We start from the raw sequence: 21,728 nt of genomic DNA on the forward strand, positions 1-21,728 counted from the left end.
ATATGTAATACTCCTCGTAACCCCTCTGACCATCTGCCTTATACCCCCAAAGGACCTGGAACGCACAGATTCGTCCCGACTATACACGGAGGTATAGCCTGATTATAACTGTCACATTCTTGATGCATCTTGTCCTCGTAAAACAATGCAATTCGAAGGTTCAGCATTGCCGAAACCTCACGCCGTTCCATCTCAAGCTTCCCTGTTCACATTCTTTTCAGAGTGTTTCCCCACAAAATATCTGTATGTATTTCTTGTTTCTCTCACGTCCAGAACTCAATAAGCTCTCCGATTAATTACGCATGGAAACAGCTGTAAATGAGTAACTTAGCCTATTATTACACTGATGGTCTCGAAGGCGATGTTGCGTGTGTTAGAGGTCTCAGGGGACAAAAATTTTAAAATTTTACACAACCCGTGGAACTATTTTACCCTACGAAACCCGAGCCCGAAGTTTACCACTGAACATTTACCCATCCACAACCACCAGAGAGCGAATGAAGCTCGCCATATTTGAAATCTACCCTGACTGTCGTATATTTTAATCCATAAATGCCGGTAATCCTTGAAAGAATTAATTAACTGCGTTATTATATTATTAATAAATTTACCGGGTACAAAGTTTGCAAGGTGTTTTGTCGACCTGTATTGGGTCTGGCGAATTTGAAGCACCACCATGAAGTTACTCTGACTACGTCGTTCAGTAAACGACAATTAAATAAATAAATAAATAAATATGCATCAACACACGTACGCCTCACAGTCACAGAAAATTCCATGACGCCATTTCATAGGAATTTAAAAACGTTTTGTGGCCTTCCTGGGTATCTCCTAGCGAACACAGATGACGATTGCCTCCTGCCAAATCCTTACCTAATTCTTTAAATCCTTACATAATTTATATTCATCATACCATTGTTTTCAACGCCTTATAACTTCTAAACTATAAACTGAAGTGTGTTGTTAGTTAACGCAGTGGTATTCAACCCTTTTTTGTTCGCGTACCCCCAGATATAATTTCTCTTCAACTTTGTACCCCCAAAGTTGTTGGTGTATAATTCAAGTTATACATAATATATAATCTACATCTAAAATAAATTAAATAAATTACATTACTGATTATTCAGTGTTTATCATAAAATAATATATATTTTTTTTAAATTTCACGTACCCCCTAAGATGTCTTCGCGTACCCCCGGGGGTAAAATAAACCCCCCCCAGATATAATCTCTCTTCAACTTTGTACCCCCAAAGTTGTTGGTGTATAATTCAAGTTATACATAGTATATAATCTACATTTAAAATAAATTAAATAAATTACATTACTAATTATTCAGTGTTTATCATAAAATAATATATATTTTTTTAAAATTTCACGTACCCCCTAAGATGTCTTCGCGTACCCCCAGATATAATTTCTCTTCAACTTTGTACCCCCAAAGTTGTTGGTGTATAATTCAAGTTATACATAATATATAATCTACATTTAAAATAAATTAAATAAATTACATTACTAATTATTCAGTGTTTATCATAAAATAATATATATTTTTTTAAAATTTCACGTACCCCCTAAGATGTCTTCGCGTACCCCCAGATATAATTTCTCTTCAACTTTGTACCCCCAAAGTTGTTGGTGTATAATTCAAGTTATACATAATATATAATCTACATTTAAAATAAATTAAATAAATTACATTACTAATTATTCAGTGTTTATCATAAAATAATATATATTTTTTTAAAATTTCACGTACCCCCTAAGATGTCTTCGCGTACCCCCAGATATAATTTCTCTTCAACTTTGTACCCCCAAAGTTGTTGGTGTATAATTCAAGTTATACATAGTATATAATCTACATCTAAAATAAATTAAATAAATTACATTACTGATTATTCAGTGTTTATCATAAAATAATATATATTTTTTTTAAATTTCACGTACCCCCTAAGATGTCTTCGCGTACCCCCAGATATAATTTCTCTTCAACTTTGTACCCCCAAAGTTGTTGGTGTATAATTCAAGTTATACATAGTATATAATCTACATCTAAAATAAATTAAATAAATTACATTACTGATTATTCAGTGTTTATCATAAAATAATATATATATTTTTTAAATTTCACGTACCCCCTAAGATGTCTTCGCGTACCCCCGGGGGTAAAATAAACCCCCCCCCCAGATATAATCTCTCTTCAACTTTGTACCCCCAAAGTTGTTGGTGTATAATTCAAGTTATACATAGTATATAATCTACATTTAAAATAAATTAAATAAATTACATTACTAATTATTCAGTGTTTATCATAAAATAATATATATTTTTTTAAAATTTCACGTACCCCCTAAGATGTCTTCGCGTACCCCCAGATATAATTTCTCTTCAACTTTGAACCCCCAAAGTTGTTGGTGTATAATTCAAGTTATACATAGTATATAATCTACATTTAAAATAAATTAAATAAATTACGTTACTAATTATTCAGTGTTTATCATAAAATAATATATATTTTTTTAAAATTTCACGTACCCCCTAAGATGTCTTCGCGTACCCCCGGGGGTACGCGTACCCCAGGTTGTAATACCACTGAGTTAACCCACAGGAAGATAAAATCAGACTCGGATAAATGTTGTGAAGACGAGATTGGTTACATATTTTGGTAAATAAGTTACCCATAGCAACAAATATAATAAATATCTACCGTAGTTTTCAGAAACGTTGCATTTCTGGCGAAGAATGTCGGTTTCGAGGTCTCTTTCGATGGAATATCCGACATACTGTCCCCACACCGTGCTCTATTGCTATTCAATACATATTATTAAACATTAGACATAAAAGATTTATATTATATTAATGTAACAGCTGTAGCTGGTGATGGTCACTCACCATTATATCTGGTGTTTCGATGAACGAGCCACTGCCTGTTTCCTCCGTCTTGTCCAAGGCAGACTTGGCAACGGACTGACGTACCAACACTGTAGAACCAGCTTCATAATTCCACACATATCTGCCACACGCTACCTTGGGATGTCTCTTTTTTTCATTCTTTTGTTTAAACACGCTGTGAGAATTAGCCCTTAACCTTGAAACAGATCCCACCTTTACAAACCTTTGTAGTTAATTACTGTTCATTTAGTAGAAATCTCGTGCGTCTCACATGTACGTGCCAGAAATTAGAAACAATTTTAACCTCCGTCATTGTCGAGGTCTCGAAGATACGTTCCCAAACCTTGTAAGTTTACAGGAGAGAAATTTATGAATGGAGCCAGCACCTATTAGGATACTTCCGGTAATAATTTATTGTGTAAAAACACGATAAAACATAGAATTACCAAAATATGAAACAAAATAGTAATATAAAGAAAACTAATAAATATTTTCGAAAATAAGACAATTAAAAGTATATAAAAGTATATAAAAAAATAATAAAGTAACTTTATTTATGTATAAGTTAGAATACGTCGTGTGAAAGTTCAACGGTGGCAGTAAAGCTACAATCCCTAGCTTTGTGCGAAAATATGAAGGGACCATTTTAGACCAAATGGCAAATTGAAAGATAATATTAAAATGGATGTCGTGTGAAAGGTCTTCGGTGGCTTATTTTAAAGTAAAGCTACAATCCTTAGCTTTGTGAGAAAATATGAAGGGACCATTTTAGACCAAAAGGCAGATTGAAAGATAATATTAAAATGGATGCCGTGTGAAAGTTCAACGGTGGCTTATTTTAAAGTAAAGCTACAATCCCTAGCTTTGTGCGAAAATATGAAGGGACCATTTTAGACCAAATGGCAAATTGAAAGATAATATTAAAATGGATGTCGTGTGAAAAATCTGCGGTGGTTTATTTTAAAGTAAAGCTACAATCCCTAGCTTTGTGCGAAAATATGAAGGGACCATTTTAGACCAAATAGCAAATTGAAAGATAATATTAAAATGGATGTCGTGTGAAAGTTCTCCGGTGGCTTATTTTAAAGTAAAGCTACAATCTCTAGCTTTGTGCGAAAATATGAAGGGACCATTTTAGACCAAAAGGCAGATTGAATGATAATATTAAAATGGATGTCGTGTGAAAGTTCTCCGGTGGCTTATTTTAAAGTAAAGCTACAATCTCTAGCTTTGTGCGAAAATATGAAGGGACCATTTTAGACCAAATGGCAAATTGAATGATAATATTAAAATGGATGTCGTGTGAAAGTTCTCCGGTGGCTTATTTTAAAGTAAAGCTACAATCTCTAGCTTTGTGCGAAAATATGAAGGGACCATTTTAGACCAAAAGGCAGATTGAATGATAATATTAAAATGGATGTCGTGTGAAAGTTCTTCGGTGGCTTATTTTAAAGTAAAGCTACAATCCCTAGCCTAGCATTAGTCTATGTCAGAAATTACTGTCTAGTAGTTCAGTTCTACATTAAAATCGAGAAGCCCCAATTTCGATTCTGGGCCCTAAAATTTGGCGTGCATTTTTATAATTTACGCGATAGTACTCAGTTGCTCCAGAAAATTCTCTCGTTTCTACGCGACATTTTACATTCGACTTTCCATAACATGTGAATATTAAAAGGCGTTGTTTAATGACGCAAGATAATTTGTGTGTATAAGCAAAGAAATTATGTTCTTAATGCGACTGACTTGTCTCTCGACGACGGGGCAGGACTGCTAACCTTTGGAATGTGACATTAGCATTCCATTACGTTCGATCAGCTGCATAATTTTTCCAACGTCATTAACACCGCCTTCGAAGAGAAAAGGGCAGATAGACCATATAAGGAGTTGACTGTTTTCAAATTCCTCTGGCGTAGTTATTTTGTAAAAGTACGATTAAGTCCGCGTGTGGAATTGTGATCGGCTCGAACTCTGGGACACGAAGTAAAGTCTTACCCTGCTCTACTTACGAGATGTACAAGGCGTTTTCGTCTCTTACGTATTCCTTTGGAGATGGAGCCTTATAATTTTAGAATAATTGTAAAATCATGATAATTAATTATCAGTTCTTAATCTGAGCATGTCAGAAATCTGACTTGTAACAAACGAAGTATCTGTTTGTATGTTCCGAAAAAGGCAAGTCGTCCCTCTGGTATGGGAGGGTTCTGAAGTCTGGATACAAAAACACGTTCAGTTGAATAAACATTTCCGTTCCTCGCCGCGTAATCATTCGTCTTGTAGCGTAATTTAGAAATGCGGCTTATATAAGCATAACTTGCACTCCAAGGTCACTCAGTATCATCTGAGAATGACAAGTCAGATGAAGATATATAAAAAAATTATAATGGTAACATTGAATATTGAATTTGCATGTCATCACCGTTTATTTCAGAGACGCAATTTGTATTTGCGTTTCTTTGCCGACAGAGTTTCCCTGGCATGCAGACAGGAGCTGTGTTCGTAACATTGAAAATGCTTCTCAAGAAGAGAAATTTTTTGAAATTCCTCTCTTTAAGTTATCGCTGCCGAGTGCCCATGGCCGTGTTTACAAAAGCCGTTTCTGGTCCGTGTCTCCAGTCAACACGCATCTACTTAAATATAATTTTAATATTATCCTTCCATCTGCGTCTAGGTCTTCTGAGTGGTCTCTTCTCTTCGTAATTTGCAGTCAAAATATTTTACCCGTTTTTCGTTCACATGCGTGCTACATCTTCGATAAAAGATTTTAGAATGTTTGAGGCAGCCGTGGATTTGTGGAAACTGTTTTGAAAGACAAAAAGAATTGCTAAATGCACGGATAGGTTAGGTTGGGTTGGGTTAGGTTAGGTTGGGTTAGTTTAGGTTAGGTTAAGTTAGGTTATGTTAGGTTAGGTTGGGTTGGGTTAGGTTAGTTTAGGTTAGGTTAGGTTGGGTTAGGTTAGGTTAGGTTAAGTTAGGTTATGTTAGGTTAGGTTGGGTTAGGTTAGGTTGGGTTAGTTTAAGTTAGGTTATGTTAGGTTGGGTTAGGTTGGGTTAGTTTAGGTTGGGTTAGGTTAGGTTAGGTTGGGTTAGGTTATGTTAGGTTGGGTTAGGTTAGGTTAGGTTAAGTTAGGTTATGTTAGGTTGGGTTAGGTTAGGTTAGGTTAGGTTAGGTTGGGTTAGGTTAGGTTGGGTTAGTTTAGGTTGGGTTAGGTTAGGTTAGGTTGGGTTAGGTTAGGTTGGGTTAGTTTAGGTTGGGTTAGGTTAGGTTAGGTTGGGTTAGGTTATGTTAGGTTGGGTTAGGTTAGGTTAGGTTAAGTTAGGTTATGTTAGGTTGGGTTAGGTTAGGTTAGGTTAGGTTGGGTTAGGTTAGGTTGGGTTAGTTTAGGTTAGGTTAAGTTAGGTTATGTTAGGTTAGGTTAGGTTGGGTTAGGTTAGTTTAGGTTAGGTTAGGTTGGGTTAGGTTAGGTTAGTTTAGGTTAGGTTAAGTTAGGTTAGGTTAGGTTAGGTTAGGTTAAGTTAGGTTATGTTAGGTTAGGTTGGGTTAGGTTAGGTTGGGTTAGTTTAGGTTAGGTTAAGTTAGGTTATGTTAGGTTAGGTTGGGTTAGGTTAGGTTGGGTTAGGTTAGGTTAGGTTAGGTTAGGTTGGGTTAGGTTAGGTTAGTTTAGGTTAAGTTAGGTTAGGTTAGGTTGGGTTAGGTTAGGTTGGGTTGGGTTAGGTTACGTTGGGTTAGGTTAGGTTACGTTGGGTTTGTTTAGGTTACGTTGGGTTAGGTTAGGTTAGGTTAGCTCTTGTCTTGTTCCGATCTGCTTAACGTCAGCTGTTACTGCCAGGACGTGTTCTAACCTTGAAGAACAATGTATAAAAAGACAAGCAGAAATGCTTTTCATAAATTTTTAAATTTATAATGTGCGACCTTACCTTACACTTTCAACATTCTCTTGCAAAGAAATATAACCGTAGGCCTACCTTCACAGTAAACTGCATTGCTAAGTACGCGTACGTTATCATTTAAAAATTGTTTAAAGCACTATCTTTTTCGAATTATAAATCTCTCAGTTTCCTGATGTTGTAAGCGTCTGCCTTTTTGCTAACTGATAACTAGACCAATATCTCGTGTGCTATTAGGTGACATTAGACAGTTGATACAGAATATTCTCCCACTCCACCTGAAACATCTCTGGTTGTAACATGGAAGTCTCAGTTTTTCTGCGTGGTTTTGTACAGGACATCCACTCGGCCGTGCGCCATCCACACTGCATTTCTAGATGCTCTATTACTGACAAACCCACTGACTGTTTAAAAATCCAAGAACGTACGTGCGCGCGGTTTCTATACATTCCAATACGTCGATTGAATACTTTCATAGAACACTTTTACTAAATTTCTCTGTTGACGTAGAACGCGTGTATAGACTGGTAGAAGTTTACAGATGTTTCAGAGGCGTTCGCTGCCTCCATCATCAGGGCGATGAGTCAGACTACACGGCGCAACAACCCAGAAGACATTCATCTTCATACTCGAGGCCGTGAAAACCTCAGATTTTACGTACATATTTTTTTACCAAAGTTATATCAACTGAAAAGCAGATAATTCCAACTCATCAAAAATAAGTTCTAAGATGAGGATATTTGAACAATCAAAAGACTGTCGTTTTGTTAACAACACACATTTTTAGGAAGACATTAACGATGCACTTCATTAACTTGAAATGTGTCTTCCAAAACATTTTATGAATTATGATCACTGACGAGGGGATTTATCGACCGACTATCATGACTGAAATTGATCGTGGTTTTCATCAGGTCCTCCGGGCACTGACAGAAATAATAAATTAGACCATGCCAACTTCCGTACACATCATTTACATTTACATTAATTAATTATTCTTTCATTCTACGCTATGTAGTTGAAGCTATTGAAAGCATCGTTTAATAGGTATATAAATAACATGTAGAAATCAGAACAGAGTTACGAAAGCAAAGTGCCATTCAGATGTCAGACAATCACGAAGTTGTGGGAGTGCCGGATGTAAATAAATGTTCAGAAGGTCGTGTTTACTTAAATGGCGAGAATCTTCCCTTATTTGTTTATAAATTGTGGACGTTAAGGGAATTGTCGTCACTTAATTTCGATTATAATAATAATAATTAGTGTTCTGTCTGACGACAGGTCCATATGAACAGGATCCTTCCATCCTTTTCTCTTCTCGGACTGGGACCTGTTCATATACGTTCTTGGCAGATGATCCAGAAGTGGTTTGCCATTGCCTTCTTCTGTGTGTGAATGGAGTAATTGTTGGGATGCCACGGAGGAAAACTCCGTGTTGCCTAGACCACGGCCTTGCCCAACACAAGTTATAAATTCGGGCACCGCCGGGAATCGAACCCGAGACCCCCAGGATTACAAGGCCAGCGTTCTAACCGCTAGACCACCTCATCTTATTATTATTTAGTGTTCTGTCTGACGACAGGTCCATATGAACAGGATCCTTCCATCCTTTTCTCTTCTCGGACTGGGACCTGTTCATATACGTTCTTGGCAGATGATCCAGAAATGGTTTGCCATTGCCTTCTTCTGTGTGTGAATGGAGTAATTGTTGGGATGCCACGGAGGAAAACTCCGTGTTGCCTAGACCACGGCCTTGCCCAAACACAAGTTATAAATTCGGGCACCGCCGGGAATCGAACCCGAGACCCCAGGATTACAAGGCCAGCGTTCTAGACCACCGTGGCTTCTAATTTCGATTACGATATTTTAAATAAAAACAGTTTTCCGACCCCTAACTTCTATATGGTAAAAAGGTTAACTCTAGCGTCTATTTTAGAGGTTGTGCTGAAATGTAATTCCTCCCTACCAGCTTTTATTTCACGTAACGAAAGTAAATATTATATTGAAAGAAACATCGATATTTTTATTAAATATTATTCTGTAATCGTACGCAATTTTTTATAGATAAAATTAGTCTGCCAACTTTCATGAGAACGTCACGATAGAACTTTGCGTACCGATGACGAAAACTCGTCACTTGACAAGAAAGGATGTCCTGCTTTGGTTTTGGGAAGGCGTCGAGGACAGGAGGACTATAGAGGCACGTAACAAAGTTTCCCGCACTCGCAGACTTCTCGGGACGTATGAAAAATGAAACAGTAAACAGTCGTCATGCGATATTTGAAACCTTGTTTACAGATCTGACTATAATTTGTGATTTAGTTTTACATAAAGTCTGTCCACCTTCTCCAAAACAAAAAGGCTGTCATTAAATTTGGCATGTATAATTGCTGTCATGCGTGACATTGGAGGAATATCTACTACGAGTACAACTAAAATGTCTGCCATAAAGAAACCAAAAGGTAATACTGTAAACACAAAGCACGTCCTTGAACGCTGTCCCAAAGCAATCGAGTTACAACGCAGAATACCCGAGCATATTTTTTATTCTCAACTTTAATGTTAGTTTCATATCTTCGCATCTGTTTTCGAGACTGTGAAGGCAAGATGGTATTATTGTCTACAGCCTTTTGAATACGTGCTTGAAGTGTTTTTAAGCGTTTCAGACGTATTCTGCAACCAAAAAACCACAATCCCTGTAATCTGACATCGTCTGTTGTTCCAATTTCACGGCTGTAATCCAGAGCCCTCCAGTGGAAGAAATACGAAACTTCACACAATAGTGTAGTGGGAGAGTTTTACATTTCTTTTACAGATTATTAAGATAGGAAGTTGTTGCTTTCCAGTGGAATTGTTTCAAGGTTGAAAGTGAGATGACTAACAGGTTTGCCGACCCTGTAAGAAATCGTTCTGACGTAAATGATATTCAGTAATAATGGCCTTGAGAGTTACTCTTACGTACATTTCCTTATTGTTGTTTTCCAACAATGCTTAATGACGAAACCTATTAAGATAAAATTGCCTGTAGCTTATCACTGCTCGTCTGTTAACATATTTTACAACAACGAATATTAATTTCAGTACGGAAAACCCAGTCAATCGGATAGCGATTTAACAGAACGTTAATTTCGTATAATTTTCTCGTTAAAACCGTATCAGGGCCACGTGATACGTGCGTTTGAAATTCATTTCAACAATTTTTCGTGTAAAGTAATTCGACTCGGGATGAATTCTGTGATTGTTGCAGATTGTCGTAAATAAATAACGCATTGTTCCTCTACAAAATCAGTGTTCTGTTTCGTGTGTTACAAGAAATAACTCGCTTATGGTTTGTCACTCGAACACCAGGTGTCCTGTGTCTTTACGACAACTTGAAGTAGCTACTCTCTTGAAGGTCAGCCAAGAACATGGCTCCTGCGCGAAAACTTTATTTACCTCTCTGTTTAATAAACGACCTATATCTAACATGTAAATAGATTATAAAAGAGCTAAATTGTATGAGTTGGCTTGGCTTGAGTTCTTTTAGGATGTTGTTCAGTTAAGGCATGTGCACTGGGGATACTATTTTGAATATTTGTCAGCTGTTTTAACACTCCATAGCAGGTAAAGAAGATCTTGTGGACCCATTCTGTCCGCCTGTATTCCTATCACGTTTTTTAAGCCAAGTACAAGCTGCCATCTATCGATGGTCTTAACAGACGACACATTATGTTATATAATTCTTCCAGAACGACTGATTTTAATGAAATTTGGTATGTGGGTCATGACATTAGATGGTATTTTCTAGATTTTTTTGTTATTAATGATCTACAGACAGCACGACAGTTCTCCGCAATTACGCCATTAACCACGATCGTATGACAGGAGTTATGACGTAATTGTTCGTGATGACGTGTGTGGCAGGTATTTGAAAGGAGGTGATCGTGGTTTATTAGTAGGTGCTATTCCGACATTGCTCTTGATATACTAAAAAAAAGAGATAAATATCAATAGGGATTGTAAATAATCTGAACGGTATTCGAACCGAGCCCCTCTCAAGTAAAGGTTTAAGTTAGGTCAGCATTCATACCAACCTCCTGATATGATCATATGATCATATGTTTGAAAACATAATTATGCTGAACTACGTCACATTTTGGTTTGTGATGACAGGGGATTCCCGATGAATTGTTTAGAAACAACGTTTTGCATTCCTGACCTGACCGGCAGTCCCAAGAGATGACAGCAGATTTTTCTGTTTGAGAAAGGATAAACAAGTGTTTACAGATGTCGATAGTTATTTATTTATTTATTTAGTGTTCTGTCTGACGACAGGTCCATATGAACAGGATCCTTCCATCCTTTTCTCGGACTGGGACCTGTTCATATACGTTCTTGGCAGATGATCCAGAAGTGGTTTGCCATTGCCTTCTTCTGTGTGTGAATGGAGTAATTGTTGGGATGCCACGGAGGAAAACTCCGTGTTGCCTAGACCACGGCCTTGCCCAACACAAGTTATAAATTCGGGCACCGCCGGGAATCGAACCCGAGAACAGAGTACAAATTTAGATAATAGCTTGGCAGCGCGTATAGCACGCACGAGGACGAAGACAAATGCCTACAATATATTCTTCCAAATACGTAAAGGAAATAGACACAAATGGGAGGATTTTAACGAATTTAGTTGTGAAAATGTGGACGGGATTCTTGTGGGTAAGGATGGGTCATGGTACTGAACCTTCAGTCTCCATGAATGATGGGTAATGTCTTCGGTAGACTTTAAATATTATTCTGCTGCGTCGATTTAATTTGTTTAATGCATTTCTGTGATTTAAAAACACATCACAGTTGGTGATACTGTTGTGTTTGAGATGCATACTGGCCGTTTATTCTGTTTTGAAGAAGGTGAGGTTGAGTTTTGATGTGGTTGACATCGTTTCCGCCCGTCAGGTACCTCACCTGACCTCCGGCATCGTGCCTGACTCCGGAATGTTCCGGTCTGTTGTGACCAAGAATTGCGTGTGGAAGTCTCCCGTTAAGCTGAAAGCCGGTCGAGGTGTGGTGATTTGGTCCATGATATTCGGCAAGGTTATGAAGCGGTCTATGATGAAAGGAAGGGAAAGTGTTGCCGTGTTGGATTGCGAAGTATTCACACTCCAGCGAGCAGGGACCTACGTAGAGGTAAGGAACTGACAGATAAGGGAAGCTGGCTCCAATCACGAAATGATGAACGTTGTCCACTGTTGTGAAACCTGAAAGTAATAATAAACGTTCTCGCATGTCGGAAATATTATCTAACACAGGTCATAATGTAGTGTCCTCCGGATTGGGGGTTGGACGTGGGGGTGACAACCCCACCCTGTAAAAATAAACTGCCGGATGGATTAATTCACGCCGGAGTGGCAAACAGATTGTCCGTGAATGAATTAAAGAAGTTTCTGAAGAAGGCCAGGATGATATTACCGGGTAGACAGAGATTCTTTTCGAAATATTTATGAGCGTGTTAAAATTCTTGCAATAAATTCGCGTTTCATTGTGAGGTCAATATTAAATATTACTACAGGAGAGTTTTTCACTTACCGCGACTGTTAAGAAAGAGAGGTTGATTATAATCGTAGAATGTGGAATAAACGTCCTGGCCATTTGCGTTCCGGAGGATTCCTTGTACTTGCGTCGGCGAATTGTAGGTGGCCGCAGTGTCCAGTCGATCTGATGCATTTTCCTTGACCGCGATTTCTTTGTACTCATCTGATGCCTGAGAAAAATAAATGTAAAAATATTATTATTATTATTTATTACCACGCCATTGAATCTGACCTAAACTTTGACAGAGAGACTCGTTACTTAAATTCTGGAAAATATATTTAAGGACCGCGATAAGGACCTCAAGATGCGTCTTGTTCTGAGAGTGACCGTCACTTTTAACTCCACCCTGGGGTATCTCCCGGGAATGATTTTGAAGTAATTGTGTGAGCAAAATACATTCGGCTCAGGAGATTTGACGGAGAGAACCTCGAGGTGGGTGCCCCTGCGTCTGGGGAGGTTTGGTCGGTTTAGGAGGTGGGGGGGCTGATTCGGGGAGACCTCGTCAGCACACGAAAGGGGTTGTATTTGGATGTTGTTTTGACATTGGTATTGGTTTTGTTGTGTTTTTGGACGGGGCAACTACCTGGTTTGGTGTTTTACCTGGTCCCTCGGGGTGGTCAAGGCTGGAGAGCCGAGTCGTGAGTTATTTTTTCTTATATGTTTTGTTTGTTAGTCTCTTAGTAATTAACGTGTGTGTGGTAATGATGTTTTGAGTTTGTTAACCTGTATTAAGAAAGTAAACGGTTCTGTTTATAACAGGGGTGGCCAACCCGCGGGCCGCATGTGGCCCGCCTTGAACATTTTTCCGGCCCGCGAGATTCATCACACTTTTACAAAATATATTTATTTTATAATGGCCAAAGTAGTGAAAACCAATGTATTAAAAAAATACATTATTTGTGCATCCATATAATTTTATATGTGGCCCGCGGAGTTATGATGCATTTCCAAAGTGGCCCGAAAGATCATTTGGGTTGGCCACCCCTGGTTTATAATTTAATACTGCTGTGTCCTCGAGTTTGTTTTCCTTAAGAGGGTGGTACACCCTTCTTCAGGGGCGTTGGCCAAGTGGACCTGCGACACAGAACTAGAAACCTCCTCCCCAATCGACTGTTGTTGAAAAGGGGAGAGTGTATCATGTGATAAGCCTTCCAGTTGTACCAATTATGTAATCTCTTACTTTACATTTCGCATGAGCTGTATTTGAGCAGGTAGATCTTATTATTGAAATATTTTTTCTGCTATCATTTTCCTTACGTTCGTCAATATTGGCTTCTTTCAGCTGATTCTCGTATATGTTTTAACCATGTGTGTTTTTTTTTACATTTTCACTCCTATTTGTATATATAAATTAAAATATAATACTTTGGGTACAATTTTTGATCACGATTTATATACTCTTTCTTAGATATAGCTGGATATTTTTGTAAGAGAACTTAGACAAAGTTTAGTAATCATATATATATTTTTTAAACAAATTATAATATTTCAATTTGCTGCAGGCAATCTGTTGATCTAGAATTGCACGCAGGTCTAAGCAAATTTTGATAAACATCGCAAATCTGCATAACATAAATTGACGAATCAACAAATTATAATAAAAAACGTATAATGTTCATTATTATGCATCCACGTGGCGATAAACGTGTTGCTGTTACGTACGATTTGTGACTGTCCGCTTGCAGAATTCTCGTGGACCGAGAGGGCAGGTGACAGGGCACGTGGTTTCACGGCCGTGGTTTCTGTTGGTAGCACTGTACTGCCCTTGAATGCAAGCCTCTCAGCGCCGTGGCTTTCAGCGGCCAGGACCGCAACCACAGCGAAAACCACAAGCTACGAGGAAAACAAAAGAAGATAGATAAATGTATGTTAGAACTGAACCTAACCTAACTCTGTGAAATGCAAATGTCAGGGTCCGTTAATTCGTTTTTTAAGAAGAGAAAGAAGGAAATTTCTCTTCTATAAGAAGTTTATTTTGTTTGTGAAATAACTTTACGTCAGAAATCTCTAAAATGTTCAATATTCAAGGTCTAATTTGTCACAGAATCTACATAACAGCTCATGTGTGACGTTGGCTTTACTGCTATATTATCAGCCAATGAGAAGATAGAGTTTTGTGTTGGGGTCTGAGGTTTCCCAGACAGTGAAGATGTCGACTCGATTGCAACCTACGTTTCTGAGGAAAGTATCTTCGCTATCTTGAGGGCATAATAACTTCAACTCTGAAGATGAAGGCAGTTCTGCGTCCTAACCTCAGAAGGTCACAGTCAACGTGGCTTTTTCATTTTCTCTGCGCAAGTAACTGACTTCAGAGAGCAGAGTCGTACGAGAGAAACTGATAGTAGCCAGTAGTCTTGTAAGATCCGTTTTAATATTATCCTCCCATGTACTCCTCCTTCTTTAAAGTGTTCTCGTCTCCTCAGGTTCTTCGGTGTATTTATATGAAACAAGACGTTCTCTGATTGAGAACTTTAAACTTTGTTTATAGCAGCCAAAATCTGGAATCGCTTCGATCAGAGAATGTCTTGTTTCATTTATGTACCAAAGAACCTGAGGAGATGAGAATACTTTGTAGAAGAAGGAGTATATGAGAGGATAATATTAAAACGTCGGTTACACAGTTAAAAGGAGTAAAGTGTCGCACGTTGTTGCTTTGACTACACACGTTCTCCGATATCATACTAAACTATCACTTTCGTACGTGGGGTTGAATTATCAGTGACGCTACAACTAGAAAGCGCATTAAATATTTAATTTATTTCTGTCTACAACAGGTAAAATTTATTTACAGTTTATTTAAAATGACGCTTTTATTTTCTTTACAGATCAAATCTCCTCTTAGCCACTTCTCTGGTCGTTTTAGGCAATTCATCATTTCAAATTCACATAAATCAAAATGTAAATCGTAGTTTCTTAAATCCTTTTTGACTTGAGATGGAGGAGACAAGATTAAATTATGAGGACTAAACTATTGACCAAATTTAATACAGTTTGCTTACGTATTTTAACTTATACATAAATAAAGTTACTTTATTTCGAAATATAATATTTTTAATTGTCTTATTTTCGAAAATATTTATCAGTTATAGACCAATGAGAGGATGATACTGGATAATAAGTTGGAGAGGAAGGAAGTGGTCGTGGCCTAATTAAAGGCATATCCCGGTATTTGCCTAGAGGAACAGAGGAAAACCACGATAATTTACAGCCAGAATATCCGACCTCCGGGACAGATCTTGAGTCCGGGAGCCCTCGAATACGAGATACGCCTCACGATAATTGTGAAGTGTAAGGAATGTACAGTTTCGTGCAAAAATCTACGGCACATCTGAAACCTTGCGGCTGTATACCAGTTGTCACTGGCCACTTAATAAAGAACAAACGTAAACAAAAACGGGACAAATTGAAGAAATTATTGCGTGATAACTCAGAATGTCGATACGCGTATGTTTCACCAGCTACCTACGAGTTTACACTTCGTCGGCACAACCCACTAGGACATAGTGAGAATCTAAAATCTCGCTTATTAGAAATTATCCACGCGGAATACCGAGGAGACATTTTCGGATGATATATGGTTATTACGGAATTGGGGAGTTGGACTGAACTGGTTCAGGTTCGTGCCTGGTAGACGGATCCGTCCGCCACGGTGTCAGTTAATTAGTTGTTTAATTTTAACCGTCTAATCACAATAAAATATTTTATTAAATATTAATATATTATTACTAAAATTAACATTCAATATTTAATTGTAGTAATAATATTTTAATATTTAATAAAATATTTTATTGTGATTAGACGGTTAAAATTAAACAATTATAATCATCACAATATGACGCAACATTATCATCTCAGTTAATTAGTTGTTGAGCCAGGTCGAATATTCCTCTTGATTAATGACTAGCCATCCTTTGTGTGTTGTATATTACGTCACAGCTAATTGTCCTGTCCGAAAGAATTATTTTAAAAAAATTGAAAAACGTGTTATTTAAAAACTGATATTGCAGGTCTTTTCCGAAAATAAATTAAGCATTGAAACCTTAACGTAGGCCTACATAAAATAATCTACAAATGTCGTGTGCCTATACTAATATTCGTGACAATTTACTTTTAAAAATCATGCGTCTATATTAACTACGTAATTTGAATGTAAAATTAACTTACCAAAGCACTTGAATGCATATTCCTTTTTACCTGCTAGCAAAGGCGAACACTGTTATATTGGTACATCCTCACAAGAACTCTTTCTATTTTATATATATCTGTGTTGTTATTTTATAGCCATAAACCATAAAATTGCCACCATTTTATCAATTTGTCGTGTTAAATTTTAAGAAACAATGAACATTTACGACATACACATGCAATTATAATCGTTTCTTGAATTTTCACTTCACAAAACTGTATTAATTTTGTTTAATTTAGTTGTCAGTAATATTTAGTTGAAGTGTGTTTCAAAACAAAAGAAATCATCTTTGTATGTGTTCCTATTTCTGAATGGACGCCATTGTGTTAACATTGCGTGAAGAGATGGCGTAATCTGTCGTTTCGCCTTCTTCAATTATGTGGCATAATTTGTAATGTTTATTTCCTGTGATGTGTAAAAAATGGCTGTATTCAATAATGAGGTAACATCATAGAGTTGAAGTAAAGCTGTCCTGCTAAACGCCTTGGAAGCGCTTGGAGGGTGAGGCTTTTATAACTCCTACTAATTGTTGACTTCGTCAATAGATGGGGGTGAGTGGTGATTCCATTTTTCATGCAGAGGAACTAATCCCAGTCGGACACTACTCACCGAGCTGTCTCGACTTAAAACCATACAGGACTACGCTAAATTTTCAACTTTTTTACTGAAAATTGGGTCGAATATCATTGTCGTGAATTGCACTCATTAAAATTTATTAAGATTTGTTGGTTCAGTGAATTTAGATTAGTTTTACTTCAAATGGGAATGTTATACAATGTCGAAAGCGGTGATAAGATTATCGTCGATGGTGAGTTGATAAGTTTTTTTTTATTATTTAGTGTTCTGTCTGACGACAGGTCCATATGAACAGGATCCTTCGATCCTTTTCTCGGACTGGGACCTGTTCATATACGTTCTTGGCAGATGATCCAGAAGTGGTTTGCCATTGCCTTCTTCTGTGTGTGAATGGAGTAATTGTTGGGATGCCACGGAGGAAAACTCCGTGTTGCCTAGACCACGGCCTTGCCCAACACAAGTTATAAATTCGAACCCGAGACCCCAGGATTACAAGACCAGCGTTCTAACCGCTAGACCACCGTGGTTTATGATAAGGGTTTAGAAATATATTATTTTAACAAAAATAGGATTTCTATTTTAACACGGTTCTGTGCACTCACTTAAGAGAGTGAGGTTCGCCATTATAGTCTCAACAGACTTCTGCTAAACGAGTCCAAATGTGAATCGTGTACTTGTAAATCTAGAACGTCTAAATTTATAACCAATCAAAATTCATCCTCATGGAGCAGTGCAGATGATGATAATCGTAGGATTTGTGGTTTTCACGGTTGTGAGTCTTAAGATGGCTGTCTTCAGGGGTTTTTTTTCGCTGTGTAGTCTGGTAGAAGGAATCAAATGCTTATTAACTTATTTACAATAGTCTGTCACTGAACCGTATCCTGAGGCATTTGAAGCGAGTCCAAGCCTACACACCGTGATTCCTTAATATCAATCCTTCCCATCTACGCCTAGATCTCCCAAATGTCTTCTTTCTTTTGAACCTTTCTATCAGTACAGTATTATTATTATAATTAGTGCTCTGTCTGACGACAGGTCCATATGAACAGGATCCTTCGATCCTTTTCTCGGACTGGGACCTGTTCATATACGTTCTTGGCAGATGATCCAGAAGTGGTTTGCCATTGCCTTCTTCTGTGTGTGAATGGAGTAATTGTTGGGATGCCACGGAGGAAAACTCCGTGTTGCCTAGACCACGGCATTGCCCAACACAAGTTATAAATTCGGGCACCGCCGGGAATCGAACCCGAGACCCCAGGATTACAAGGCCAGCGTTCTAACCGCTAGACCACCTCATCTTATTATTATTTAGTGTTCTGTCTGACGACAGGTCCATATGAACAGGATCCTTCCATCCTTTTCTCGGACTGGGACCTGTTCATATACGTTCTTGGCAGATGATCCAGAAGTGGTTTGCCATTGCCTTCTTCTGTGTGTGAATGGAGTAATCGGGGAAGCCCCCGGAGGAAAACTCTGTGTTGCCTAGACCACGGCCTTGCCCAACACAAGTTATAAATTCGGGCACCGCCGGGAATCGAACCCGAGACCCCAGGATTACAAGGCCAGCGTTCTAACCGCTAGACCACCTCATCTTATTATTATTTAGTGTTCTGTCTGACGACAGGTCCATATGAACAGGATCCTTCCATCCTTTTCTCGGACTGGGACCTGTTCATATACGTTCTTGGCAGATGATCCAGAAGTGGTTTGCCATTGCCTTCTTCTGTGTGTGAATGGAGTAATCGGGGAAGCCCCCGGAGGAAAACTCTGTGTTGCCTAGACCACGGCCTTGCCCAACACAAGTTATAAATTCGGGCACCGCCGGGAATCGAACCCGAGACCCCAGGATTACAAGGCCAGCGTTCTAACCGCGATGCGTGCTACATATCCCACCCCTTCTTATCCTTGACTCAGTGGTCTTAATAATATTTGGTGAAGAATCTTAATTTTGTCTTAATTAACAAAAACTTTAATCACTGTTTCCACCCTTCTCTGGTTATCATTGCCAACCTTTGACGTGTAAAACTATACGCCTGTGCGTAAGACAGATTTTTTGGGAGCTGTTATGCCCTAATAAACTACGATGCTTCAGATGATCTCGCGCAAGTGTAATCTGTTGAATTAAGATTGGCAAGTTCAGTGCTACAGTTCACAGAAATACGAGCAGTCACTAGTAACGGACTGTGATTTTGAATTACCTAGCGACGTGTCCTGTTTTTTTCAAGTGTTTCTTGTTTCTGCCAAATGGAGCACGACGTTGAACGCCAGACCGAAACCAAATCAATGAGAAATCTCACACCAACACTTTCGCCTTGAACCACGCCCTCACCACTAACAGGGAAAGTCCAATTTCCAGACAGGAACTCTCAAATTAAAGGATAGGTGACGGAAAAGCTTCCAAATCAGGACGTGGTATGAGTGTCAATGAACGTCGCGGTCGACTTGTCAGTTCTGTTACTTCGTGTTCAAGAGGTCCCAAGTTCAAATCTCGGCGTGGAGACCGGTTATCATAACTCGAAGGGTTTTCTCAGTCTTCCAGACAGAGGCTGGGTTACTGCGTAAATTACACAACAGTTCTTTTCGTCATTGTGTGTTTAACATTGTCCAGTAATCACGTATAATCAAAACAATTGAAAACATACTTAAAAATTAAAACAAAATATCAGTGTTCTTTGATACAAGTGACTGTCGTTATATACGAGGGTTATGTACTTCTGAATTCCCGCGTATAACGAAAACGCGTAAGACAGGACACGTATAACAACCCCCTTTATGATGTCAAACACGTGGTAGAATATTTTAAGGCTGAGCTTGTATTATCCCCTGATAAGTCTGAGGAAGATTCTCTTCAGACTTTAGGTGTAGCAGCGGATAGGATATTGAACCATCTCGTGACACTGAAAGAATTCCTTGGGTCAGAGAAACCGCGGATAGCGAAGGAGCGTGTAACGAGATTCAACTCTGTTCGAATTGAGGTTTTCACGGTGGTGAGTTTAAAGATGGTTGTATTTTGGGTGGTTCCGCCGTGTAGTCTGGTAGAAGTTTACCGACTTTTCAGACGTCCTTGCTGTATCCACTCATCGCCCTGATGATGGAGGTAGAAAGTTTCGATGTCAAAGAATGAGTGAAATTTTAGATCGTTTGCGTTTTGTTGGACCAACTCCAGTAACATCGGATTATCTGAAGTAGATATGTTTGTCTTGGATATTAGCGCTTACTTTATTTTAAACAAAACACATAAATTTATCAGAATCTGAAATCAAATAACACAGTAACATATCTTTCTTACCATATGGAACAACTTACACTTTCACGATATCTTCCTTGTTTAAAAACACAATTTAGGACAAAGTAGTGAAATGGGGTTTATATAGGATATGTAATCAACACATTCACCAATAATAAAAAAGACATTTAAAATTATTCCTAATAAAAAATTTCATTAATGTAGAATAATTAATTATTAATTCTCAAGAGAATTTGTACAGTAAATTTCTGCAGCGTAAATATCATTAACATAGATCATGTTATTGAAGTTTAATTAAATCAGTTAAAAATTGTTACTAGCAACAGCTGATGTTTGGTCTGTTATCAGTTAAATGCTGATCTCTTGCCGTTTGTAATCATGTGTCTATGTGCACTAAATATATATAACGTGGTTAAAGATTATCAAATTATAACTATTTTTTTTAAAAATGGTATAAACACGTTGTTTTGACTCATTTGAATAAAAATTTCCTTGGATATTATCCATCGTCTAGTAAAATATAAAATATAAAACGTAAAACGACGTTTCGGAGATGGGACTCTATCTCCGTCTTCAGGTTCCTACACAGTTGGGCCCACTAGATATAGGATAGGGATTAGCTCTATCTGGTAGAAGTTTAGAGGATTATCGCCCTGATGATGGAGGCAGTTAGCATCTCTGAAACATCGTTAAACTCAAATCTAAAACTTCTTGACGATGAGTCATTCGAATAAAAATTTCCTTGGATATTATCCATCGTCTAGTAAAATATAAAACGTAAAACGACGTTTCGGAGATGGGACTCTATCCGGAGATAGGGATTAGCTCTATCTAGTGGGCCCAACTGTGTAGGAACCTGAAGACGGAGATAGGTAAAATATAAAACGTAAAACGACGTTTCGGAGATGGGACTCTATCCGGAGATAGGGATTAGCTCTATCTAGTGGGCCCAACTGTGTAGGAACCTGAAGACGGAGATAGGTAAAATATAAAACGTAAAACGACGTTTCGGAGATGGGACTCTATCCGGAGATAGGGATTAGCTCTATCTAGTGGGCCCAACTGTGTAGGAACCTGAAGACGGAGATAGGTAAAATATAAAACGTAAAACGACGTTTCGGAGATGGGACTCTATCCGGAGATAGGGATTAGCTCTATCTAGTGGGCCCAACTGTGTAGGAACCTGAAGACGGAGATAGAGTCCCATCTCCGAAACGTCGTTTTACGTTTTATATTTTATATTTTACTAGACGATGGATAATATCCAAGGAAATTTTTATTCAAATGACTCTTCACCATTGTCAAGAAGTTTTAGATTTGATATACGTTCTTTTGACATTAACACATTTTGGCACTAGCTTAATGATTTGATGACTGTT

The 21,728-nt window shown here is 38.1% G+C and overlaps 2 protein-coding genes across 4 annotated transcripts in view; one reads left to right on the plus strand and one right to left on the minus strand.

Annotated features, from left to right (window-relative positions):
• The window catches only part of LOC110828815 (AP-4 complex subunit beta-1), a 134,343-nt gene that overhangs the window by 34,396 nt on the left and 78,219 nt on the right, over window positions 1–21,728 (plus strand). The window lies entirely within an intron of this gene.
• On the minus strand, window positions 11,366–16,565 carry LOC110837667 (uncharacterized). Its single transcript, XM_022080057.2, has 4 exons — window positions 16,505–16,565; window positions 14,003–14,173; window positions 12,335–12,509; window positions 11,366–12,006 (listed from the first exon to the last, which is right to left on the minus strand). Exons 1-4 carry the CDS (start codon window positions 16,520–16,522, stop codon window positions 11,597–11,599), a joined length of 774 nt encoding a protein of 257 aa, XP_021935749.2. The 5' UTR covers window positions 16,523–16,565; the 3' UTR covers window positions 11,366–11,596.

The sequence above is a fragment of the Zootermopsis nevadensis genome, unplaced genomic scaffold, assembly GCF_977971745.1.
Source record: "Zootermopsis nevadensis isolate Lab colony 2312 unplaced genomic scaffold, Znev_1.0 Znev_ptg000011l, whole genome shotgun sequence".
In the NCBI taxonomy this organism is placed as follows: domain Eukaryota; kingdom Metazoa; phylum Arthropoda; class Insecta; order Blattodea; family Termopsidae; genus Zootermopsis; species Zootermopsis nevadensis.

Bases quoted from the DNA above. Each gene is read 5' to 3' on its own strand.
- LOC110837667 (XM_022080057.2), bottom strand. The intron at 12,510-14,002 runs GTACGTAACAGC...TATTTTTCTCAG, and splicing joins CAAGCGGACAGTCACAAATC to GCATCAGATGAGTACAAAGA. The intron at 12,007-12,334 runs GTAAGTGAAAAA...TATTACTTTCAG, and splicing joins TCTCTTTCTTAACAGTCGCG to GTTTCACAACAGTGGACAAC.